At 44.7% G+C, this 23,207-nt stretch overlaps 2 protein-coding genes across 3 annotated transcripts; both read right to left on the reverse strand.

Annotated features, from left to right (window-relative positions):
* Positions 1–9,186: 9,186 nt before the first annotated feature.
* On the reverse strand, positions 9,187–15,606 carry LOC109397852 (lysine--tRNA ligase). 2 transcript variants are annotated; one of them, XM_019670182.3, is made up of 3 exons: positions 15,415–15,606; positions 14,499–14,934; positions 9,187–10,605 (listed from the first exon to the last, which is right to left on the reverse strand). In XM_019670182.3, the coding sequence occupies exons 1-3, from the start codon at positions 15,447–15,449 to the stop codon at positions 9,316–9,318; spliced, it is 1,761 nt and encodes a 586-aa protein (XP_019525727.1). In that variant the 5' UTR covers positions 15,450–15,606; the 3' UTR covers positions 9,187–9,315. The 2 variants fall into 2 exon arrangements, with proteins under 2 accessions (XP_019525727.1, XP_019525726.2); XM_019670181.3 differs by lacking the exon at positions 15,415–15,606 and adding an exon at positions 15,013–15,269.
* A 247-nt stretch (positions 15,607–15,853) lies between these two features.
* Positions 15,854–23,207, reverse strand: LOC109397900 (DDB1- and CUL4-associated factor 13). The gene is made up of 2 exons (XM_019670237.3): positions 22,713–23,207; positions 15,854–16,889 (listed from the first exon to the last, which is right to left on the reverse strand). Exons 1-2 carry the CDS (start codon positions 23,078–23,080, stop codon positions 15,920–15,922), a joined length of 1,338 nt encoding a protein of 445 aa, XP_019525782.2. The 5' UTR covers positions 23,081–23,207; the 3' UTR covers positions 15,854–15,919.

Raw genomic sequence — 23,207 nt, forward strand, 5'->3', positions numbered from 1 at the left:
GTAGAGGACGATCTGAGGACCCTTCGCAGAGTGTGGAACTAGAAATAGAGGTGTGCGCCGCCGCGCCACGCCGCCGCCGCCGCCGATAGTTTTTCGGCGCGCCGCCGCTTACGCCGCCGAACTCCAATTTTCCACGCCGATCTCAAAACGCATTGAAACATTATATTATTTCTTATTATTTCAAGCAATTCATTGGAGTCATCTGCATACATAGCAAATGTAAGATCGTTTTCAGCAGTGCTCCATTTTTATGATCCAAATTTGTAACAGTTCTAAACATTTGGAACGCTAAATATAGATCAAATTACGCTCAGTTCCACCGGTAGTTGTTTTAAATTCTAAACTTTGCATGTCGTGTCAACGATGTTTTGAAAGTGAAAAAGTTTATCCTAGAAAAAATCTACGGATTCCGAAGATTAAAATGCTAGTGATTCTAAAAAAAAAGGTTTTTGTCGTGTTCATCTCCAGAAGAGGTGAACTTTCTCCAGCAACTCTTTTGAGGATTCTTCCAGCAATTTCGCCAAGGATTCCGCTAGCAGTTCCTCTGGGAACTCTAGATGGTTCTTCTAGAATTCCGAGAGTTTCCTCCGAGACATCCTCTAGGACAGGGGTTTTCAGGCATTTCGGCTCGCGGTGCACTTTTTGGAAATAAATTGCTCCACGGTGGACATGTTCATTATTGTTTCAAATTTTCAAATTCGTCAAAAAAAAACTGTCGTATTTTTCATAGCAATTCCAAGGGGCGTATGTACTCGTCATTAATTTTTTTTTTTTGTGCAATTTCTCATCGTGATAGGCTGTTTTACCTCACGAAAATCTGTCAGGAAAAGGCCTACTTTCCCGCACCAAATTAACAGTGCTGTAATGGTTCATTACAGCACTGATTTGCGTTGCGTAATGAACCATTACAGCACTGCTTTCAGTTTTGATCAACTTCTTGATACTTTCTGGACGCAGGTTTGAAAATTTGTGACAACTGCACAGCACAACCTGCTATGATCAGATTTTCTTAAACATGGCTATGAACATGAGTATGAAGTTTGATGAAAAAGTTGTGGTTAAAACTATCTCCAGGAAGTAATTTTTGAAACTGCTCGGTGCAGAACTCGATTTTTACAACACTCGTGCTATAAAAATCATCATTATGCACCTTGTTGCGTAAACTACTATTTCACCACTGTCTTACGTTTTTTCCTCACTAACGGAGTGTCTATGTCTATGATGTGACATAGTTCTTGGAAAATTTCAGACAAGATCTTTATAAATAAATGCTGAATGAAATCTTGAGCCGAATTAGTGCTATTTTGTTTTCAAGAACCTTGGTTAAGTCCTTCGAAAATTACCGTATTATTTCTAGTGTGTTTTTTTAATAGACGTTTTTCCAAGACTTTTACTGAATTTCTTAAAAATTTCTAGCGAGAGACTTGGAAGGTTTATTTTCAGAAACTTGGCATATACATATTGACAATATTTTTGATAAATTTCTTCCAGGCACTCTTGTCAATTCGAAAGGAAATTTCTATGAAAATTATAAGCACGTTAACAAAAGAATTCCTGGTTAACTGATTTCGATTGATTCCTTCTCTGGTATCAAGCAAAGCCACAGAAACATTAGTAAGATTTCTTCTGAGAATTGTTTAGCATAACAATTAAAGATACATTTGAAATGCCTTCCATTAGGGGTCGTGCACAAATTACGTCACGCTTTGAGGAGGGGGGGGGGTTCAATAACCTGGTGACCCAAACAAAAAAATTTCAGATCTCATACAAAAAGTGTGACATAGGGGGGAGGGGGGGTTGAAAATGGCCGATTTTTGCGTGAAATAATTTGTGTATCACCCCTTACGAGTTCTTGGAAAATATAATATTTATTAGGAAAGTTTTGGCAATAGAGTTAATAAACTATAGAGGACGAATGTCGCTGCTGTTCTCTTTGTTCTCGTTCGCAAACATGCTGGGTATCTACCTGTCAAACTGCATACTTTTTCGCTTTGACACTGTTGTGTACCAAAATGGAAACGACATCACAGCCCTGTAGCTCGCATGATAGATTCAATATCCATCATGACGATGCTACGGTGGGGCGCGTAAGTTTTATTGTTGTGCTCCCGTTGTTGTCGATCAACAAAGCCCAACGGGATCGGGTGCAAATTAGCAGCAGCAGCGCGATGCTGCTCGCGCGCATCAGTTTTAATATGTAATAAATGTAAATTGTTATCGTTTAAATAAAGTTTAATTGTTTTATGTCCGCGAGTGTTCACGATCATTTGGCCACCAGAAAACCCAAACCTCAGGACATGAAAGTGGCGACGAGGTAGTGTTCGTGATTCGGTTGCCAAAGCCTGCCATCATCATGGCCGTATCACGGAAACTCACGCAGGGAGGAAAGTGAACGGAAATTTGTCCCGATTTTTCCACACCATCATCACCCGGCAAGTGCGCTCCAGCAGAAGTCAGTGCATCCATTCATCCAGAAGAGTGCAATCCGGAAGATGGGCTTTCCTTCCCGAAGTACAGAGCAGCAATATCACTCCAGCGTTCGTGACATCATCCAGACAGCATTGCGGGAGCAGTATCCATCAACCATGTCCCCGTTGTCCGGTTCGACCTGGAAAGTTCTTCCATCCTATTCAGTCATCACCTTGGATGGAAGCAACTCAACTCAATGAACACAGATAAAAGAAGGAGAAACATAACCACATTTCTCAACTGCCAGCATCATCAGTATGGATCACAATCAACCATCACACGCTGCAGCTTCGTCAGTTCTTGGAACACAAGGTCAGTTAGTACGAGGACTACGCTTCTTTCTCCGACGTTCATGAGTTCAAGAGCATCACTCAGTTCCACATTTCAAGCTCTTGTCAGTCGCACAATGCGACACCAGCATTACGATCAAGCACGAATCGTCAATCCAGCAACAGTCTTCGAGCACGAACAGACGTCATCAATCGAAACATCCCATGTGATAGTCATTATTCATCAACCCACAAGATGATCCTGTCGGTTTCAACGGCATCAGTTGACAGCAGTTCTCCACCTGCCCCAGACAGACGACCATCGTTCATCCAGTCGCACGATAGTAAAAGACAGTGTCCTTGGGTTCCTCAACGTTCTTCCGTGGCCAGAAGGACGTACAGACGGTTCCACCAATTTAAGAGGGGAGATGTTGTGTACCAAAATGGAAACGACATCACAGCCCTGTAGCTCGCATGATAGATTCAATATCCATCATGACGATGCTACGGTGGGGCGCGTAAGTTTTATTGTTGTGCTCCCGTTGTTGTCGATCAACAAAGCCCAACGGGATCGGGTGCAAATTAGCAGCAGCAGCGCGATGCTGCTCGCGCGCATCAGTTTTAATATGTAATAAATGTAAATTGTTATCGTTTAAATAAAGTTTAATTGTTTTATGTCCGCGAGTGTTCACGATCATTTGGCCACCAGAAAACCCAAACCTCAGGACATGAAAGACACTTATATCCCTCCCTTTCTCCGCCAGCAAGAGATGTTGCGGCGGCGACGCCAGCGACATTCGTCCTCTATAGTTTATTAACTCCATTGTTTTGGCAGACTTGTTTCATGATTCTTCGCGAATATCTGAAACGATGTTTGCTGGATTCAAGGTTGACACGCCGGCTGGAAAAAATGGAAATTTTGCTCTCAATCCCTTGGAAGGCCTTCCAATAATTCAGTTGTTCTAATTAACTCGAATATTTTTTCATGAAATGTGTAATGAATATAAATTTAAATACGCAAGACTTTCCTGAAGTGCTGCGGTGCACTTGTCATTGCTTCGCGGTGCACCAAGTGCACCGCGGTGCACGATCTGAAAACCGCTGCTCTAGGAGTTTCTCCGGGCATTGCTACAGAAGTTTCACGGGGACTTTTTGTAGTACTTCCTCTAGAAATTCCTCTAAAAGTTACTCCGGGTATTATTTTAGGAGATCCTGCGGCAATTGAGTTTTTAAATTAAGAAAAATGTATCGATTTTTTGATTTTATACGAAAGAGCACCTTTTTCTGAGGCACTATGATTTTTTTTCAGATTTTTAAAACTTTATTTCGGTACCCAAAATCAATTTCAAAGAGATTTTTTGAAATCACCTTTTGACAGCTGGGTAACTGTTTGACAGCTCCACCCAGTACAAAATGCGACGAGGGGTGATTCGACAAATCGCTCCCATGCAAACTTCAAATTGATTTTTAAATAGGTTCCCGGGCACCAAAATTCATGAAAATTTGGATTTCGGCTCAGTTTCGCATGCAGATTCAGAATATGAAATTATCTCAACACCGCTAAAGAAGCCAATTCCTCTAGAAGTTCTACCTGGCAATTCCTTTAGGAGTTCGTCCGGCACTTCCTCAAGGAGCACCTTTGGGAATTCCTCCTCGAGTTCTTCAACGAGTTCATCCGGGAATTCCTTTACACATTTCTACGGGAATTCCTTTAAGAGTTCATAGAAATTGCACTGGAAATACCAGAAGTTTGCTCTGGTAATTCCTCTAGAAGTTCTTCCGGGAATTCTTGTGGAAGTTCTTTCGGCAATTTCTGTAGCAGTTCTTCCTGAAATTCTTCCAGAGGTTTGTTCTAGAAGTTCCTGTGGGAATTTCTCTAGGGGACCCTATCAAAAGGCGGAAACACGAAAGGCGGAATCACGAAAGGCAGAAACTCGAAAGGCAGACCACCTTAAGAGTGTAACGAAAGGCGGAAAATAACATAAGGCGTAATTTTGAAATGGCGGAATCAGTAAAAACCATCGAAACTTATCTGAAAAGGATCCTAGGAAAACTGACGACCTTTTTAAACCGATCACAAGAAAGAGTTGGTGTCTGGCCATTTGGCCAAATGCCGTTTTCCCGAATAATGATCAAAAGAGTTTAGAGCTGCGGACAAAAGCCATGGGTTGCTAAAATTTTCAGTAAACATTTGCTCTTCTTTCAACATAAGCTGTTCTTTTTAGTTTTATTTATTAGGAGTTTTTGACATTCTGACTACCAAAACACATCAGAAATATTTCCTTCTTTTATCCATAGGCTATTCTTTCTACTTTACTAATTTGGGAATTAGGGTTAGCTTTGAAACTGCACATATTTTTATCAAAGATTTTTTAAATCGGCTTCAGGACATTACCCTGAATTCCATTACCCCGAATTCCATCACCCCGAATGCCATTACCCCGAATGAAGTATCCACAAGCCTATCTGGAGACCTGCTCTAGATAATTAACGGTGCACCAAGTAGTAAACCACATTTTCAACAAAGTTTTTTCTTCCTTTTTGCATATGTTATTTTTTCTGGCCTACTAAGGACCTTTTTGGCATTCTAACTGCTAATGTAATCATTATGTATCCTTCTTTCAGTCATAGGCTATTCTATCTAATTGCTCTTTTAAGGAATTTGTTGGCGTTGCAACTGTAAATATTTTTATCTGACATTTTTCCTTCTTTTAATCATAGGCTGTTCTTTCAAGTTATAACTGAATGAAATTTTATCTAGTTCATTCCGGGACGAACAGCATGAGTTTCCTTTGTTCAGAAAAACAGAACATTTATAATTGAGGAAAAAATATCCGGGGTGATGGGTCATTTGGGGTAATGGAGTTCGGGGCTTTCAGCCTTTCAGTGATTAAGTGTTATTTCGTCTCGGAGGAAGTGAATTGACGGTTGAAGGTACGGTTGATACACACTAAAATATGCCTAAAAGGGCAACCTCTTTTTCTAAAGTCGATTCCACTAACTGTGGCATGAATGTTAGAATCACATAAGGCTAATTAAAATTTGCCGGACATTTTGAACCAGCAGAGCAAACGGCCGGCCGTTTGCTCTGCTGGTTCAAAACGTCCGGCAAATTTTTATTAGCCTTATGTGATTCTGCCTTTTGTAATTCCGCCTTTCGTAATTATGCTTTTTGTGACATTCCGCCTTTTGTGATTCCGCCTTTCGTGTTTCCGCCTAACGTAGGACACCCTCTCTAGGATTTCTTCCAGGAATTCCTCCGGGAATTCCTCTACGAGTTCTTTCGGAGATTCCTTACCGATTTTTTTTCGGGAATTACATTAAGAGTTTCAGCGTGACTGCCTCTAGAAGTTCTTCCGGGAATTCGTCTGGGTGTACTTCTGGGAATTCAAATATCTTCGGAAACACCTTTACGAGTTTCACCGGGAAGAAGTTCCCCAGGCAAGATCACTACGAGTTGCTCTATAAGTTTTATCTAGAAGGTGCACTGGGTATGACGGAGTTTCTTCCGAGAATTCCTTTAAGAATTCCCCGGAAGTTCCTCTAGAAGTTCTTCCGGAAATTCCTGTAAAGTTCCTTCAGTAATTCCTTTAGGAGTTCCTCCTGGAATTCCTCTAAGCAGTTCCTTCAAGATATCTTCCGGGAATACATCCAGGAGTTTCCTCAAACGCTCCTTTAGGAGTTCTCACAGCAATTTATCTAAAAGTATCTCGGGGAATTTCCCTAGAAATTCATCCGGGAATTCCTCTACAAGTTCTTCCGGGAATTTCTTCATGAATGTTCTGGGAATTCTTCTAGGAGTTCCATCGAGAATTTCTCCACAACTTCTCTCAGGAATTTAAGTGGGAGTCAGGTCAGTGAAGACAATTGTCAAACAAAAGAGGCACAAAACAAGCAACAAAGAAGGCGCAGCGATTACTCTTTATCCCTACTGGTACAGTGACCCCACAATTTATGAATCGGCAAAAATGACCACAGTTTATGGATCACTCCATTTGATCAACACGGTGATTCATGAATAGTGTACAAAATTTAAGGTGATTCATCGGTGTGGGGTCACTGTAACAGATAATGACATGATCTCGAAATTTTTTTGTTGCAGACAAAACTGTAGCTGAATTTGTTGCGTACTTTTCAACTCGTGAATAATCAATTATTACTAACCCAAAGTCGAAACTGTTCGACGATGGATCTTCAGCAAAGTTGCAGTGTTTACCGACTCGAAGTTACTGTTCGAAAATCGCAATGCAAGGCTTAAAAATATCTAAACTCGTGATGTACGATGTTCATCCTATTATTTTCAAGTTAGGACAAACTTATGTCGCATTGGGTGGATTGTCGCAACAAATATAGGTTGCGACATTGTCATTATTGTTGCGTGATGGTTGAATTTTGATTCACTGGTGGGAGTTCATCCGGGATTTTTTTAGGAGTACCTCCGAGAACTCCTTTACAAGTTCCAATACGACCTTCTTTATGAGTTCCTCAGGGAATTTCTTTACGAATTTCTTCGGGAACTCCTCAAGAAATTCTTCCGGAAATTCCTTTAAGAGTTCGTCCGGGAACTCATCTTGAATTCCTGTCCGAATTTCTTCGGTAATTTATCTATGAGTACCTCCGGAAATTCCTCCGAAAGCTCCTCCGGCAATTTATTTACTAGTTGCTCTAAAATCAGAGACAAACAGACGTAACTCTTTGAGGAAATTCATCAAAAACTTTTGCCCGATATCTTTTTTATGAGCACACTGTCGGCCATGATGGATTTTGATTTGACGTTTGTCTAACACGCACACTACTACACAAATCGCCTGTAATTTATGTTTGCATCATTCAGCAAAGTGTACACTGACAAACGTCAAAGCGATCGAACACTAGCGCCTCAAATGGAAGAATCGCGCAAATCAAATAAAATTTGAATTGATCGTTGAATGCATGTGCCAAGTCGTTTTGAAGAGTGTTACGTCTGTTTGTCTGTGCTAAAAGTATTTCTGGGAGTTGCACAAAGAATGACCAGAGTTTCCTCCGAAAATTCCTCTATGAGTTCCTCCGGTAATTACTCTAAGAATTTCTCAGGAAATTCTTCTCGGAGTTCTTCTGTGAATTCCACTGAGAGTTCCTCCGGCAATTTTTCTAGGAGTTCTTCTAAGATTTGGTTCCGGAATCCTTCCAGGAGTTTCTCCAAACGTTCCTTTAAGATGTTTTTTAGAAATTCGTTGTAATACGAGTTCCTCCGGGAATTCCTTTAAGAGATTATTCGGTAAATCCTCTAGAAGTTCGACTGGGAATTCCTCTAGAATTTCTTCCAGGAATTTCTTGAGGAGGCCATTCTGGATTAATTTTTGCGCAGTTGATAGATGATTTACCATAACAATTATTTCAATAAATTTAAAAAAAAACTAAATCGTAACTATAAACATGTCATTGCATCTTCAACATGATGAGTTAATAAAAAATTAAACAGTGATATTGATTAACGGAATTAACAAAAAATTAAAAATTGTTGCCACGCCGTTTCACGCCGCCACCGCCGGCCAAAAAATTGTAAAACGCCGCCGCCGACCGATTTCAAATCGGCGCACACCTCTAACTGGAAACAAACAGCCATTGACCGAGTAGACTGGAGACGACTCCTACGTACAGCAAAGGACACCCAGGCGTTAGTCTGACCGGTAAGGTAAGTATGCTGCGGATGGCGAGTTCAATTCCCGGTAGGTCTAGGAACTTCTCAAGCTGCAAAATGGTGAGTCGACAAGGAGTCTGGTTCTCACAATTTCCTACCTAAGAGTTGCGTGCTTAGCTGATAGTGCAGCCTGGGCACTGTTATCCTTCTGACTTCAACTAACTAAATTGGTCCCGAGCGCCTGTTCGCCAAGGAGATGCGGCTCAAACAGTGTCTGTTTTGGCATCCACCGGATGAGTATGAAATGCCGTATCGCGTTAACTATACCTAAGGAGGCAGCCCTTTCAGCGCGATGTAGGCAGTGCGACCCCGTTAAGGACAGACTTGTTAAAATCCCAACATGGCCGCCACAATGGCCGACTTTGGCACCTACTCACGATTTTGAGGGCACAAACCTCTTCGTAAACAAAACCAGCGCACCTGAGCTTCTTATTTTAAGCTTATTACAATATAGAATATAGAATAATGAAATGCACTGTTGTTTGAAGCTTACGTCTTGAGATTTGTGCCTCTGAAGTTCTGATGCACTGTTGAAGCGGGATTTCAAGACGTTTGACCTGCTGAAAACCATCAAACATCAATAAAAGCAATAGTAAAGCTAACGGATTGATTCAACGGCAACAGACCCGGCAAAGAATTAAGAACGTAAGAACTGTGAATGAACCCGCACGTGTTGAGAGTGGTTACGTTACATGATTTATGTATGATACTGTGCTTATCCAGCGCAAGGAAGTTCGGATCAATGGCACCAGCCTACTTTCCGTGGAGTACGTTTCGAAATGCCTCATCGCGTACACATTTATTTCGCGTTTTCCATCGCGAAGTGAGAACGCAAGCTCGTTCCAACTTTTAACTTGCTCCCCTCCCTCGAACTACAACATATAAGACACGCAAAACTTACTTGGTCTCGGTTGCAGCTGCTGCCTCTTCACCCGCCGCCTGCTGATTTCGGTTAGGATCGTCCGGTTTCATGGCCGGGAAGAGCAGCACCTCCTTGATGTTGTTGTTATCGGTCAGGAACATGGTCAACCGATCGAGGCCCATTCCCCAGCCTCCGGTCGGAGGTAAACCGTACTCCAGCGCCGTACAGAAGTTCTCGTCCACGAGCTGGGCCTCGTCGTCACCGGCAGCTTTGTCGGCCGCTTGCTGTTCGAACCGTTCCCGCTGGACGGCCGGATCGTTCAACTCCGTGTAGGCGTTGCAGATTTCCTTCTTCATGATGAACAGCTCGAAGCGTTCGGTCAATCCGGCGGCCGAACGGTGATACTTAGCCAGCGGGGACATGATCTGAGGGTGATCGCAGATAAACGTCGGGTTGATGCAGTTCTCCTCTAGGAATTCGCCAACCAATTTGTCCAAGAGTCGGGCGGTCGTCCGCGGTGCAGGGCACTCGACTTCGTGTTTGATGCACAGATCGCTCAGGAATTTGTTCGTTTCCGGAGTGTTGAAGGACGTCGGCGACGGGAACTTGACCTTAAGAATCTCCTCCAGCGAACTGAGCATGGAAATTCGCTTGAACGGAGGAGTGAAATCGATCTCGTATTCCTTGCCGTCCGGTCCTTCCGGGTGGTATTTGATCTTGTAGGAACCATGAATGCTGCGGACCATTCCGGAGACCATCTTCTCGGTCATGTCGATTATATCGTTGTAATCAGCATAGGCCATGTAGAATTCACAGGTCGTGAATTCCGGATTGTGGGTCAAATCGATTCCCTCGTTTCGGAACTGACGGCCGATCTCGTACACGCGATCCAACCCTCCGACGGTCAACATCTTCAGGTACAGTTCCGGGGCAATTCTCAAAAACAGATTCATGTTGAGGTCATTGTGATGCGTGATGAAGGGCTTGGCCGTGGCTCCTCCGGCAATCATGTTCATCATGGGTGTCTCAACCTCGAGGAAGCCCATCCCGTCCAGGAACTGCCGGACGAAGCTGATGATCTTGGCCCGCACCATGAAGATATCGCGCACGTTGTTGTTCAGAATCAGATCCAGATACCGCTGGCGGAAGCGCGTTTCCTTGTCCTTCAGACCGTAGTGCAAGTGCGGTAGCATGTGCAAGCAGGGCGACAGCAGTTTCAGCTTCCGGGGGATAACTGAGAGTTCGCCCTTCTTGGTCTTCCCGGGATATCCCTGAACACCAACGATGTCACCGCGGCGCAAACGGGCTGTGTCCTCCACGAAGGCCTGTAAAAAATAAACATCAATCGCTTAGAAAAAAATCACAAGCCCACATAAATTTTTGAACATTCCTTTTTTTTCGACTAGTTTCTCAGAATCTAAGTATCTATCAGTAGAATACCTACAAGCATAAATTTATGATTTATCGTTTATTGGAAATAATGGCAAACTCTTTATAGTAATACCGGAAAAATCTAGAACTAACATTAAGGACACATTGCTTATATGCATAGAACTTCCACATGAACTTTACTTTCCTACTTCAAAGATTGCTGTTGGCATAAATTTCTCTTCTTTTCCTGAACTGCGTACACTGACAACTACGAACTTGATTGGTGTTCGATAATGGACTGAAGATCTGTTGATAGTCGTCAATCAGATTCTGGAGAGTAACAGGAGCTTTTGTTGTAACCTGACTCGGATGTCGCTACGTCCGAGACAAGCACCAATCAGTTGGTAAATTGTCTTGCATTGAAATCGAAATCCTCACAAGTAGTGTTCACTTTACCTCCGTGGCTAATAATGTGTTCTGTTTCTTCTTTGACCAGTAATAGACAGTGGAAATCTTGGTGGAAATGCTTGTTGAAAGTGAGGTTTGAACCACGTACCGACTGTACCACTTCTCAGAGGTGAAATCTTGTTGATGTTCGTCGCCAAGGCTTCGGAGGGTTTGCCCCGGGTTGCAGGGGGTTCATTGCAGGTATTCCACCAAGTATAACTTGCCAAAAATCTGACATTGCTTTGAAATCATGTGGTTCATAGCTAGATATGTTGGTTTATTGAAAACCAAATTGGAAATGAATCTTCTGGGTCATTAGTCTGCTGGACAGTGCAAAGTCAGTGCGTTTTTTCTCAGCTTTTCCATACTGACACCTTATTTGATCACTGGAAGGATAATCTGTATGTTGACAATAAGGTTGTACTTCTGAGACAAAGTCAACTTCCCTTTGATAAGGGTGCCTTCAACAAGACGTTACATTAAGAGGCCGTCTGTAGTGTGAATAGCAGCTTCAAAAGTTAAATCAAGCTAATAAGTCCCGTTGGACCAATCTACCGCCGAATCAAAATGGTAACGTGTGTCAATATGCTTTGTTCGCTTGCTACCGTCGTTGGATTTCAGCATCGCTATACAGCTCTGGTTCTTTCTATGGACGATCACCGAAGCGGGAACTTTGTTGCCTACGTCCTTCAGTAGCCTCAGCAACCACATAACCTCATGATTATAAGGCTCGGATAGTGTCACGTATTCAGTTTCGATCGACGAAAATGCGACATACGGTTGCTTACGAGCTGCCCAACTCACTAATCCACCTTTCCAAGCCGGTGTTGGAATTTTGGTACGCCTTGGTAACTACCAAAGCTTTGTACGCTTTGCGATGTCCGGATGATCCCAGTCACACCGACACGCAACTTTCACAATGTAGGACCTTTGGCTCAAAAAAAAACTGTCCAGCGGATCAAATAGTGCTTCACATCTCTAAGCTACGTAGATGCGGCAGTTCACCATCTTGCCAGCAAGATGCTTCCGAACTTTTTTTTTTACTTTGCTTCGATTACTATCAGCGTATCGTCCACTTATAACAATATGAACGACTTCTTCTTCTAGCAGGTTCTCAGAAGTTTGATGACGGTCTAGAAACCGATCTTTCGCTGTCGCTAGAAGCACTCTGTTCAGCGGTAGTCAGGGATGAGAAATGTACTGGAAAAAGTATTTTTGCCATCCCTGGCGGTAGTAAGCTATGATTTTTGGCTGACTTGTGTGAGCAATTGTGGTATATATTGTTAAAGCTGCTTCCGTTGTTTTGAGGTGGTAGTACTGACTATTATTTCTTGGTTTGTTTCTGCCATCTTCGCTTTTTTTCGTTTATTGTGCTTTTTCGCCTTAAGGACTACTCTCATTACACCGTCCTGGGACCGTCTGTCAAAATGAACGTAATTTAACCTCACTTGTTACAAATCAGTTAACAAAACACAATATAACAATAGCCTCCGGCTCTGGGAGCTCAGTCCAGTTGTTGAGCAATGTGGTTTTTCAAACTAGCTACACGACCGGCCAAGCTGCTTGTTTTGTTGAATGCTGTTGCTAATTCATTTTTTATTGCGAACATCTGGATCTTGAGCCCTTCGAATGTTTCACGGTTAAAGGCAAGCTTTTGTTGTTGCAGCGCGAGTCTGTGTGTGACTTCGGTGTAAGAATGAATTTGTTTCGCAAAACGCTTTGTTTGGGGCTCCTCCTCTTGGTTCGACCTACTCTGGAGTTGCTGAGGGCCAAACAACGGTCGCAACCCCCTCTTTCCTTCCACCCGGGACGGGACCAGCCTTTTCAGGCTCACCCTTCCCAGCTTTCCGAGACGCCTGGCTGGGGTCCGACTTGCCGGCATTACTGCCGACCTTCGGGATTAGTATCCGCCTAGCCTTGCGGGCACCGCCAGACAGCTTCTCATCTGACGGATGCCTCATCCGCTTCTGCGAGTGCTTATCAAAAGCAGTCGCATCGTCGCATCCGCCACACCTTTTGAGCTTCTCGCGAAAGTGAAGGCCTCCGTCTGGATAGACTTCGTGACCTTTTTTTTTCTTTTTAGTCGTGAATTTTAACTAATGCTAATTCTTTACACCGAGACTTCGTAACCTTTGCTTTTGCCGCTTCTGCTGCTGCTGCTGCTTTTCACGAGTCTCTCGTGATCTTGCTTGACATCGTCTATCGACTTCCGAAGTCGCAACAGGGTCGTTTTAAGGTCCTTGCTAATGCTGGACTTCAAGGATGCATAGTCGATGATTTTGCCAAGCTGCAGCACAGCCACCTCCATTGCAGATAGCCCGTCTCAATTTTGGTTGATGGCCGGGCCCTCATCAACCATGCTCCGTCCACTATCTCCGCCGGCAGGCTAGCAGGGGAATGAATCGTAGCTCAGACGCTGGCATTTCGTGCATAGCTTCCTGCTTCTGCCTCCGCACTTCTTAACGGAGACATAGCCAACCAATTTCTAGCGAAGGGGTCAACCTCATCACTACTTTAACTAGATTTTGATCACTCGATCACTCATTCCTCGGTACGAGTCGCTTGACACCTTGAATTGGGGTTAGTAGTCCTATTCTTAGCCGACAACTACGCGGCTCGCTATCAGGGGGGTCAGGCCCGGGAGGGACTTTGATCCTGCTGCCTATGCCTAGAGGCTTTTTCGTAACAGGCATCTCTTTTTCGGTCTAAGAGTTTGAAAGGTTAATCAACGGTTGATCGTGCAGACAGGGCCTTGATTACAGCTGACTTATCGTTGCTTGGATCCATCAATCGAACGTCTTATGATGCAAGGAGTATCCAACAAATTACAATTTATCCGATGACTTCGGAAACGACCATAGCTCCATATGACGTTAACTTATGGTTATCCTTCTACAAGAGACCAGGGAACTCCTAACTTTGAAGATTGTATCGCTGCAGCTTATACACCAGGCCATCGTGCCAAATGTTGTCGAAATCTTTTTCGATATCCAGCAAGGTCAAGGACTTGTTCCCGCATGCTCAGGTTGGTTATTTTAGTCAGTCGGGGCACGGTGGATCGCCGCGTCGAAAGACAAACTGTTCCTCGAGTAACATGTTACTTTGATCGGTTGCAGTAAGCAGCAGTTTGTAGATCGCTTTTCAAAGTGTTTTGATGATACTGAGAGAAGGCTGATGGGACGATAGCTTTTAGGGAAGGAAGCATCCTTCCTTGGCTTTCGAATGGGTATGACTTTAGCTGACTTCCACGACGAGTGCATGTTGCTATGGATTGCATTTGAATGAAATTCAACTCCAAGATATCTACCGAACGAACTTCAATTCTGGAGATTTGAATATCAGAAAGAACTTGGAAAACGATACAACAGAATAAAGATCTCATAAGCGAGCCCATACTCACCGCTTCGCTCTCGTACAGCTTGGCGTTGGCCATCACTTGTAGCTTGACACCCTCGCCGCGCAAGTCGTAGAAAATCAACTTTCCGCCGGACTCACGGATGGCGTGAATCCTACCGGCCACCGAGAGCGACTCCTGCTCCAGCATGTCACCATCCTTTAGCTGTCCGTACCGTTCGATGAACGCCTCCAGCGAGCTGCTCACGTGGAACTTGTGCGGATACGGGTGAGTCGCTTCCGACTTTTTCAACTCCGCCACGGCGGCACTTCGCAGCTTGAAATACTCATTCGGCGAAATTTCCTCCTCGTTCACTTTGGCGGCTGCCGCCGCTTCCTGTTTGGGCTTGGCGCCGTTGGCCGGAGTGGCCGCCGCCGCCTGTTTGTCCTTTTCCTCCTTCTCCTTGGCCTTCTGTTCCGCCTTCAGACGGCGCTTGAGCTCACTGAAATCGATAAAAAAATGATAAGAGAAAAATTCTGATGAAATTCCGTCCGGGAAACTGTCACCCCGGATGACGCACGCTTTTTGCCGGGTCGATTTGAGTCGCACTATCTCGCTGGAGCAGAAAACTGATGTCACTCCAGGTGTCACCGGAAAGGCTTTGTTTACTAAACAATACGAACGGAAAATTCGCCCAAAAGATAGCATTTCCTACAAGAATCAAAATCTAATCGATTCTAATTTACAAATTCTTCCTAAATCCTACAAAAACCACACTTTTTCTACGCAAAAACACGTGCACTTTAGCCTTTTTTCCTCTCGCCGATTTTGCAGCAACTTTGGCATTCGGCTTGTTTCACCTCCGTCCCGCACGAACCCCACTCTCCCCCGGGGCACAACCCTAAAAATACCAACACATCCCGTTCGACGTGGAAAACCCAACCTTTCTTCAGCGGCAAGAAAAATCACAAGAACCACTTACTTTTTCGATAGTTTTTCTCCAGCTGCTTCCGACATGATGACCCGGTGCGGAGACTCTTGCCACTTCTAGATTACACACACGAAACTGTTGACGATTTTTCGGAAAGAATTTTTTCAGAAGCAGCCAGCTGCAACTCGCGATCGACGTTCGACTGTGCGCGAGGCGAAAAATGCGGTGAGTCTGCTGCTGAGTGCTGCTGGCGGCGCGGTTTCGCACGAGTTTTGTTGCTTTGCTCACTCGCACGCACTGTGAGCAGTGCGATTGACAAGCGAGATGGCACCAACACAAACGTAAATGAGTGCCGGCGCTCTCACGGTCATCGCTTGAGCTAAACACTGAAACAATTTTTCTGTTATAATATTTCTAGCGCAAGTTTTCAGAAGGTCCTATCCTATTAGGCCTATTGGTCATTATTTCAAAATAATGTTCGCAAATAACAAACTCTTATCACGAATTTTATTTTAATTTATTTATTTATAAAGCATAAGAAAAATCCCGATAACCTCTACTGCTCCTCCCGCAGCACCTTCTTCTTGGTCTCCGGCACGTACGGGACGTTCTTCTTGGAGTTCTTCCGTACATTCTCCTCCTTTCGCTTGATCTTCTGCTTCTGCTCCTGCTGCTTGCGCCGCTCGTTGTACACCACCTTCGGCACGTGCCGGTGCTGGGCGATGCGCCGTATCTGCGGATGGGCGGCAAACTTCTCCTTCAGCGCTTCGTTGTACTTGAAGGCTTGCTTCTCACGTGGCTGTAGGGCACCCAGCTTCTCCGACGCCCGGGCTTTCCACAGCCGAACGTTCATCTCGTCCGATCCGGAGTAGATGTACTTGTTGTCCAGCGACCACCCGATGCACGTCAAGTGCTGCATCCGCTTGGTGTGGTAAACTTCCCGGCTTTTGGCCTTGTGTGACTCGAAGATCCGGATGGTCTTGTCGTAGCTTCCGGACACGAACTCTCGTCCCGTCGGGGCGTAATCGACGCAAGTCACGGCCGACGTATGGCCATCGTGAATCTTGAGCGGATTCTTCAACCGTCGGGTATCGAACGTGTACAGATTGTAGTCCTCGCTGGCCACCGTGAAGAAGTACGCCTGCATGGGGTTCCACGCCAGCTGATTGGGCCGCAAGGTCATGACAATCTTCCGCAGAGGTTTCACCTCCCGCTGATCGTAGAAAATGATTCCGCGATCGCTGCAGCAAGCCGCCAGTATGGAAGTCTCCACCGGATTGTACTTGACGTCGTACAAAGTGTCCACACCCCACTGGAGAGTTTTGATCGGGGAATTGCGGGTCTCGTCCCAGATGTTGCACGTCTCGCCACAGGTCGCGAAGAACGGTTCCTCGTAGTTGTGCGAAATCGACGTAATCACCGTCTTGCCCAGGATCGTGTTCAGCGGTTCATGCGTATCGTCCTCACTGTCCACTATGCCAGAGTCCCACATTTTGATGGCCTTGTCGTCGCCGATTGTGAAGAACCTGCGAAAAAAAACTTCTTTTAATTGGGTTTTTATTTCTTTTTTTAACTTATTGATTTTTAATTTTATACGAAAGAGCATCTTTTTCTGAGCCACTATGATTTCTTAATTGTTTTTTAAACAATAAAATCAATTTCAAAGAGATAATTTGATATCACCTTTTGACAGCTGGGCAAAATTAATGGTTTTCCGCGTCGCATGCGGAAGCGCCCCCATAACCACAGCTGTAATAAGGCATGTGCACAGAGAAACAGGCGTAACTCTTAGAACAAATTTCATTGAAAAACATCGTCATTGAAACAGAACCGCCCAATGCTAAACGTACTGTGCTTGGTCGGGCCATCAATAGGTGGCAGAAGTGAGGAAACCTCAAACAGGAGCAAAAACGATGCCAGCGCAGCGAGTGGTCAATCAACCTACTACCGAAAATTTGAATCAACCGTTAAAAAAGTGATCGATGTTAAGCGAGCGGAGTGTGGCGTCTGTTTCTCTGTGGCGTGGGTATTCAGTATGACCATGCGTATGGTAACTGATTCGAATCCCGGTTAGTCCAGGAACTTTTCCTAAAGAAAATTTCCTTGACTTCCATTTGGCACAGAGTATCGTGCCTGCCATACGATATACACATGTAAAATATAGAGGAGCAAACTAAGAATGACTAATTTCTACACAATAAATGCATGGCTTACATTTTCCCTTAAACCTAAATTTGTAAACCCCAATTTTCGTCTTAAAAATATCCTATCCCGAGTCCTATCCTCAATATGTTTCGGATTCGCTAATGATTTTGTGAGGATGTCCGCCGCTTGAAGGTCTCACGCCACGTATTCCAACTTGATGATTCGACCTGTTCCCAAAAAAGTGGTGCCTGATGCGCTTGCTACGTGCTGAGTAGCCAACTTCACGCTCCTCCAAGTTGATAGCGCTCTTGTTGTCACAATAGATCACCAAAGCATCGTTCATCCCATCTTGCCATAATTCTGCAAAGTGACGTAAGCGACATTGACAATTACGGCACATTTTTGGTTATTGCGCATCAAATGACTGGTCGTTATCAAAGTTCCTTCCATGGATGCCAGATTACGACTAGATCTTGCATTCTAATATAGCGAGCTATTATTTCGCCAGATACCAAAAGACGTCGAAATTTCGACCGTTGGAGGATTGCGTCAATCTTGTCTAAGAGTCAGAGATTAGTCCCAAATCTTTGTGCTTTGATAACGGACAGGAAAGATGCAACCCTCATAACAGCGATCCAGGGCTGTACCATCTACGAATTTGTGCGACTTGCTTAATGCTAATGCTAGATACCAAAAGACGTCGAAATTTGGAATGTCGCTTACGTCACTTTGTAGAATTACGGCAGCATGGAAATCGAACAGGAAACCTTTCCACCACATGGCCTCTTGCGTTGCATTTGACATACATGGCTCCGCATCGGTTGTCATTACTGCAACGGTAGATTGTCGCTTCGAGTTCCGCTGACAGCTCCACCACTCTGCAGGAAAATAATATCTGCTAACCAATCGTCTTGTATCGGGATCGTTTCCCCCAATAAATTGTAGTCCATAGACTAGCTCTCGGAATGGAACATCTTTCATTTTCCCTTTTTCTTCTCCGTTTGCAGGACACATTACCTTCGCGAGCCGCTGGTTCACGCCCAGGGGAGTAGGAGCATTATTACAGTCGATCATGTTGAACTTCCTCAACAGCTGGTCGATATAGTGAACCTGGTCGATTGCCAAGGCGCCGTCCGATCTGGTTAGCCGTCCCTATCAACCAGATTCTGTCCAGCTTCCGGTTTCATACTTTGCTGGCCTGCTGGTCGTACAAACCTTTCTGCAGCTTGCCCTGTCGTCACGAAACCCTTCTAGCTGATCCATAAAAATATCCTCATCACCCGAGACATTTGGTGCAATTCGAGCTCCAGCTTCGCCGCCAATGCAAGGAGGTAACGCACTGTTACATAACGAATGACGGGAGAGTACGTGTCCTGGTAGTCAACCACGCCATTGACTTGCGAATAGCCTTTGATCTAGTCGCGCCTCATACCGTTCGAAGGAGACATCTGCGTTCGTCTTGAGACCCACTTGCTCTTCAACGCCATCCATCCTGGAGGTAGATTGACCAGACGCCTTATGTCCTGTTCGCTCAAAGCACGGACCCTTATTCTCCATCGCGTTAATCCATCGATCACCATAAAGTCGGTCCAATACTTCCTACAGGCTGATCTCAATTATGTGGACAACATGCCTAAGTTTGCTGTTCGTGACAGACGCGACGGAATACTTGCCTGATGTCACTAAGCGTTGTCAGTTACTGTGCACAGAAATTTGTTGTAGACCAACATCTTCTTCTTTGGAATGTGACGGGAGCACGCAAGGAGGATTTTGCGTCACACTTCTTCCTATCTTCCAAAAACGCAAAGATGGAACAGATTCAGTGGCGCGAGAAAAAACATTTCCAACGATGTTTCCGCGCTGCCCTTGGTCGGAGATCGAATGGAAAGTAGACTACCGTGGATGCAGCGAGCGATGCAGCCTCTGTCCAAAAACGTTTATCGAACCTCCAGTCCGCCAGCAAACATCGTGCCTTCTCCTCAATCGTCCGATTCATCCGCTCTGATGACCCATTCTGCTGCTGATTGTATAGACGAGTGCACCGATGAACATTGAGTTCATCGAGCCTGAAATTTTTTGACAGCACAGCGGGGTCGACTCTCAACAACTTCTACTCAGAGATGCATCACCAAAATGCGCTAATAATTGTTTTCTTCGATTTCTTATATGAATTTTCTTTTAAACTGATGCTTATGCATGTAGTTAATGCCCTAGCCCATATTTTTACAACTTTATCACGAAAACTAGATGCAACAAATTAAATAAATTTTCAGCTGGGTAGAAGTTGTTGAGAGTCGACCCCGCTGTGGTGTCCGTGTCAAAATTCGCGGCCCGAGTGAACTTTCCGCGAGCGGTGCACTCGTCTATGTAACAATCCGCTCGTGCCGTATTCCACTTTTCTTCAGAAAATCGAAATACGGCTAGCCTAGATACTCCATTATCAGTTCTCAAGCATTTGATTTTCTTTCCAGATTGGTTTTCGACGTAGACCTTGAATTCTTGAAATGCACTGAACGCATCCGCCTTGGATTTCAGGAAGTATGCAAACGTCATCTTGGTAGCATCCTTCGCTCGAACTCCAATCGATTTGAACGGCAGCTTTCGATGCTTCCCTTCGGCGCATGGCACACAGCTCGGCATAGTCGATCCATGGATTTCAATACCACTGGCCATGCCATCGTGGTTAACCTCTTGACACTGTCGATGATGGGATGGGCCAACTGTCGATGCCACAGCTCGAAAGCTCAACGAGTTGCAGTCGGTACAAACCATCCATCTCTTTCGCCGTGGCAATGACGTCGCTTGTTGACTCGTGCTCAACTTTCGAGATAAACGTGATTCGATACCCTTTCTTGCAAATCTCGCTCACACAAAAGAAGTTCAGTGTGATTGATTGATTTGTCTTTATTTGAGAGACTTTCAGCCCTTGGCTGGTTCGTCTCTCGTTCAGTTCAGTGTGAGATCTGGAACACACAAAACGATATCGAGATCGGTGTACATAGCTTCTACACTGGCAACAAGCTTCACGCTTCCAACTGCCACCACTGGGATTGTTACGGGTATAAATATTTGTTACAATTAAATATAAGACGAAATAATTGTTAAATGTGTTATGTATTCTATATTCGTGCGTTCTTTGTGTTATATGTTTTATTTTAACTTGTAAATATTCCCCGAGTTTTAATACACATTTATAGGGTTCTGGAAAAATAGAGGCCCATGAAATGCAATCCAATATTGATTGCCAACTTTCAGGCCATTTCGGGCAGAGGTCAAATACTAGAGACAAAAACCTTTCCCTGCCACGGACTTCAAGTTATTGAGCTCAAGTGTCGAAACTCGAAACGGGATGCCCGATTAGGATTAATTTTCCTAGCCGAAACCACACAGCATCAAAGACTGTGAACTAAAAGGCAAACTGCCAACTAAAATACAATTCCAGGATGATTGATGGGCCCAAACTAATACATGAAACCTCGTCATACTGTGATCGGAAAATGTTATCCATCTGGATAACAGGGCACATTTATGTTATGTGTTGTGCTGCGTCAATTTGTGATGTTCCTAATTTGTGCATTTGTAAGGTTCTATGTGTATCGTGATATGTTAATCCTTGGTAGTAATTAATTTCTTTTATTTTTGTAACAGGATCTCTACAGCATTGATCATGTAGATTCATTATTTACTTGATTCATTTGAAGGCTCATGCGCCATTAAGCATAACGGAGCGAAGTTCATTTGTAATTTGTAATTTGTTGTTTTATTGTAAACGATAACCTTTTAGTTGTTACTTTACATGAGGTCAAGGATTCTGGCATAGGAAACATTTTTGAGGAGCAAAATAAAACTAACAAACTAGATCATTTGAAATTATTATTTTTACAATCTCGTTTTGTTTTCTTAAACCGCGTAGACTGATTCAGACGAGTTCTTGACCTTTTGGAGAGCCGATTGCGATCTTGCTCCAGAATCCAGGATCCAGCTCTTCTTCTGCTGCACCGGCTTATGTAGTGCCAGTAACGTCGTCTGCTTATGACGACTAGAGCTTGCGGCTTCCCTCGATTTCTGTGGGAATCGGTGCGAACTGACCTACCGGCTCGCACTTAAAACAGTGTGGGGTTGACTTCTCCAACTTGTTGCTGTTCCTTTTGCGTGCCTGCAACGCTCCGGCAGAATTTCTTGCGGCAGAATCTCTTGCGCAAGTCACATCAAGTGGGAACTTCAACTTCACTACATCCGCCGTTAATTGAACTCCAGATACGTCGAGCGAAAGCCACTTCGAGCTTGTGGCTTGTGGACATGATCTCGTATCGTCTACTGAACCAGGCTGTAATTATATGGTTCTATGCTGGGGCAAATATTCGCGTTCAACGCGATGTCAGTACTCTCTGGAGGGTCCACCACTTGCCATGTTCCTTAGCGGATCATTACCATCCGCATTGGCCAATGCCCACGAAACGTAATTTTCGCGTCTTCTCAATTTTTCCACCGGTATGAGAGACATACCACCGCCTGGTAGCATCGGAACAATATCCGCATGTCGCGCATGTCCTCCTCCAGGCTGCATTCCGCTGACGTTCTCACTGGAACTTGGCCTGCCTCTCTTCAACTAAGCGTTCTTTGAGCATTTCCACTGTTATTAATTGAAGGGCTTTCTTTGCCAGCCATTGCATGAATTTGTATATTGCGCAGCAAGCACAATGATACACTATGCCCAGGGAGTTGAGAAAATTATCCCGACCGGAACGAGAATCGAACCCGTCGTCTCCGTAGCGGCGATTCATTGCCTTAACCACTAGGGTAACTGGCGACCAGAGTAAATGTACGCCTCGTGTTGGAAAAATTATCTTTTTGTAACTCGTCCTCCTCTCTCTCTCTCTCTCCTCTTCTTGGCGTAACGTCCTCACTGGGACAAAGCCTGCTTCTCAGCTTAGTGTTCAATGAGCACTTCCACAGTTTTTTAACTGGGAGCTTCCTCTGCCAATGATCACTTTTGCATGTGTATATCGTGTGGCAGGCACGAAGATACTCTAAGCCCAAGGAAGTAAAGGAAATTTCCTTTACGAAAAGATCCTGGACCGACCGGGAATCGAACCCGTCACCCTCAGCATGGTCATGCGGGATACCCGAGCGTTTACCGCCTCGACTATATGGGCCCTTTGCAACTCGTATGGATTTTTTTATGAATGGCCCATTAAACTTACCTAGATCCATCGTTGGAAAACACAATCCCCCGCACGTATCCGCTGTGGCACATGACGCTCTGCACGCACTCCTGGTTCGGAACGTCCCACAGCTTGACCTCCCCGTCGTAGGATCCGCTCAGCAGCAGTGACAGTGACTTCGGATGTTTACCCAGCGCCGAAATGCCATCCTTGTGCCCGTCCAGATTGCCCACGAACGGCTTGGCAAACACCCGCTCCAGCTTGGTGGCATTCAGCGCCCGCACGTACTCGCGGGCCCCCTCGAACGGGTGCAGCGCCGTGTCGTAGTTGCGGAACACTTTGTGGATGTCTTTCTTCGTTTCCCGGACGTAGTTGTCCGGGTTGCGGCTGATCACTTTCACTTTCATTCTGCGGTGGAGTTTTCAGCTGGAAAACACATGGAAAACTGGTGGAAAATCGCGAAATTTGTGAAACGCGCAGTAAAAGTTGCGAACGGTTTCGAAGTGAGCGAGGTAAACAAAAACACGCGTTGAG

Source organism: Aedes albopictus, chromosome 1 (genome assembly GCF_035046485.1).
Source record: "Aedes albopictus strain Foshan chromosome 1, AalbF5, whole genome shotgun sequence".
NCBI classification, from domain to species: Eukaryota; Metazoa; Arthropoda; class Insecta; order Diptera; family Culicidae; genus Aedes; species Aedes albopictus.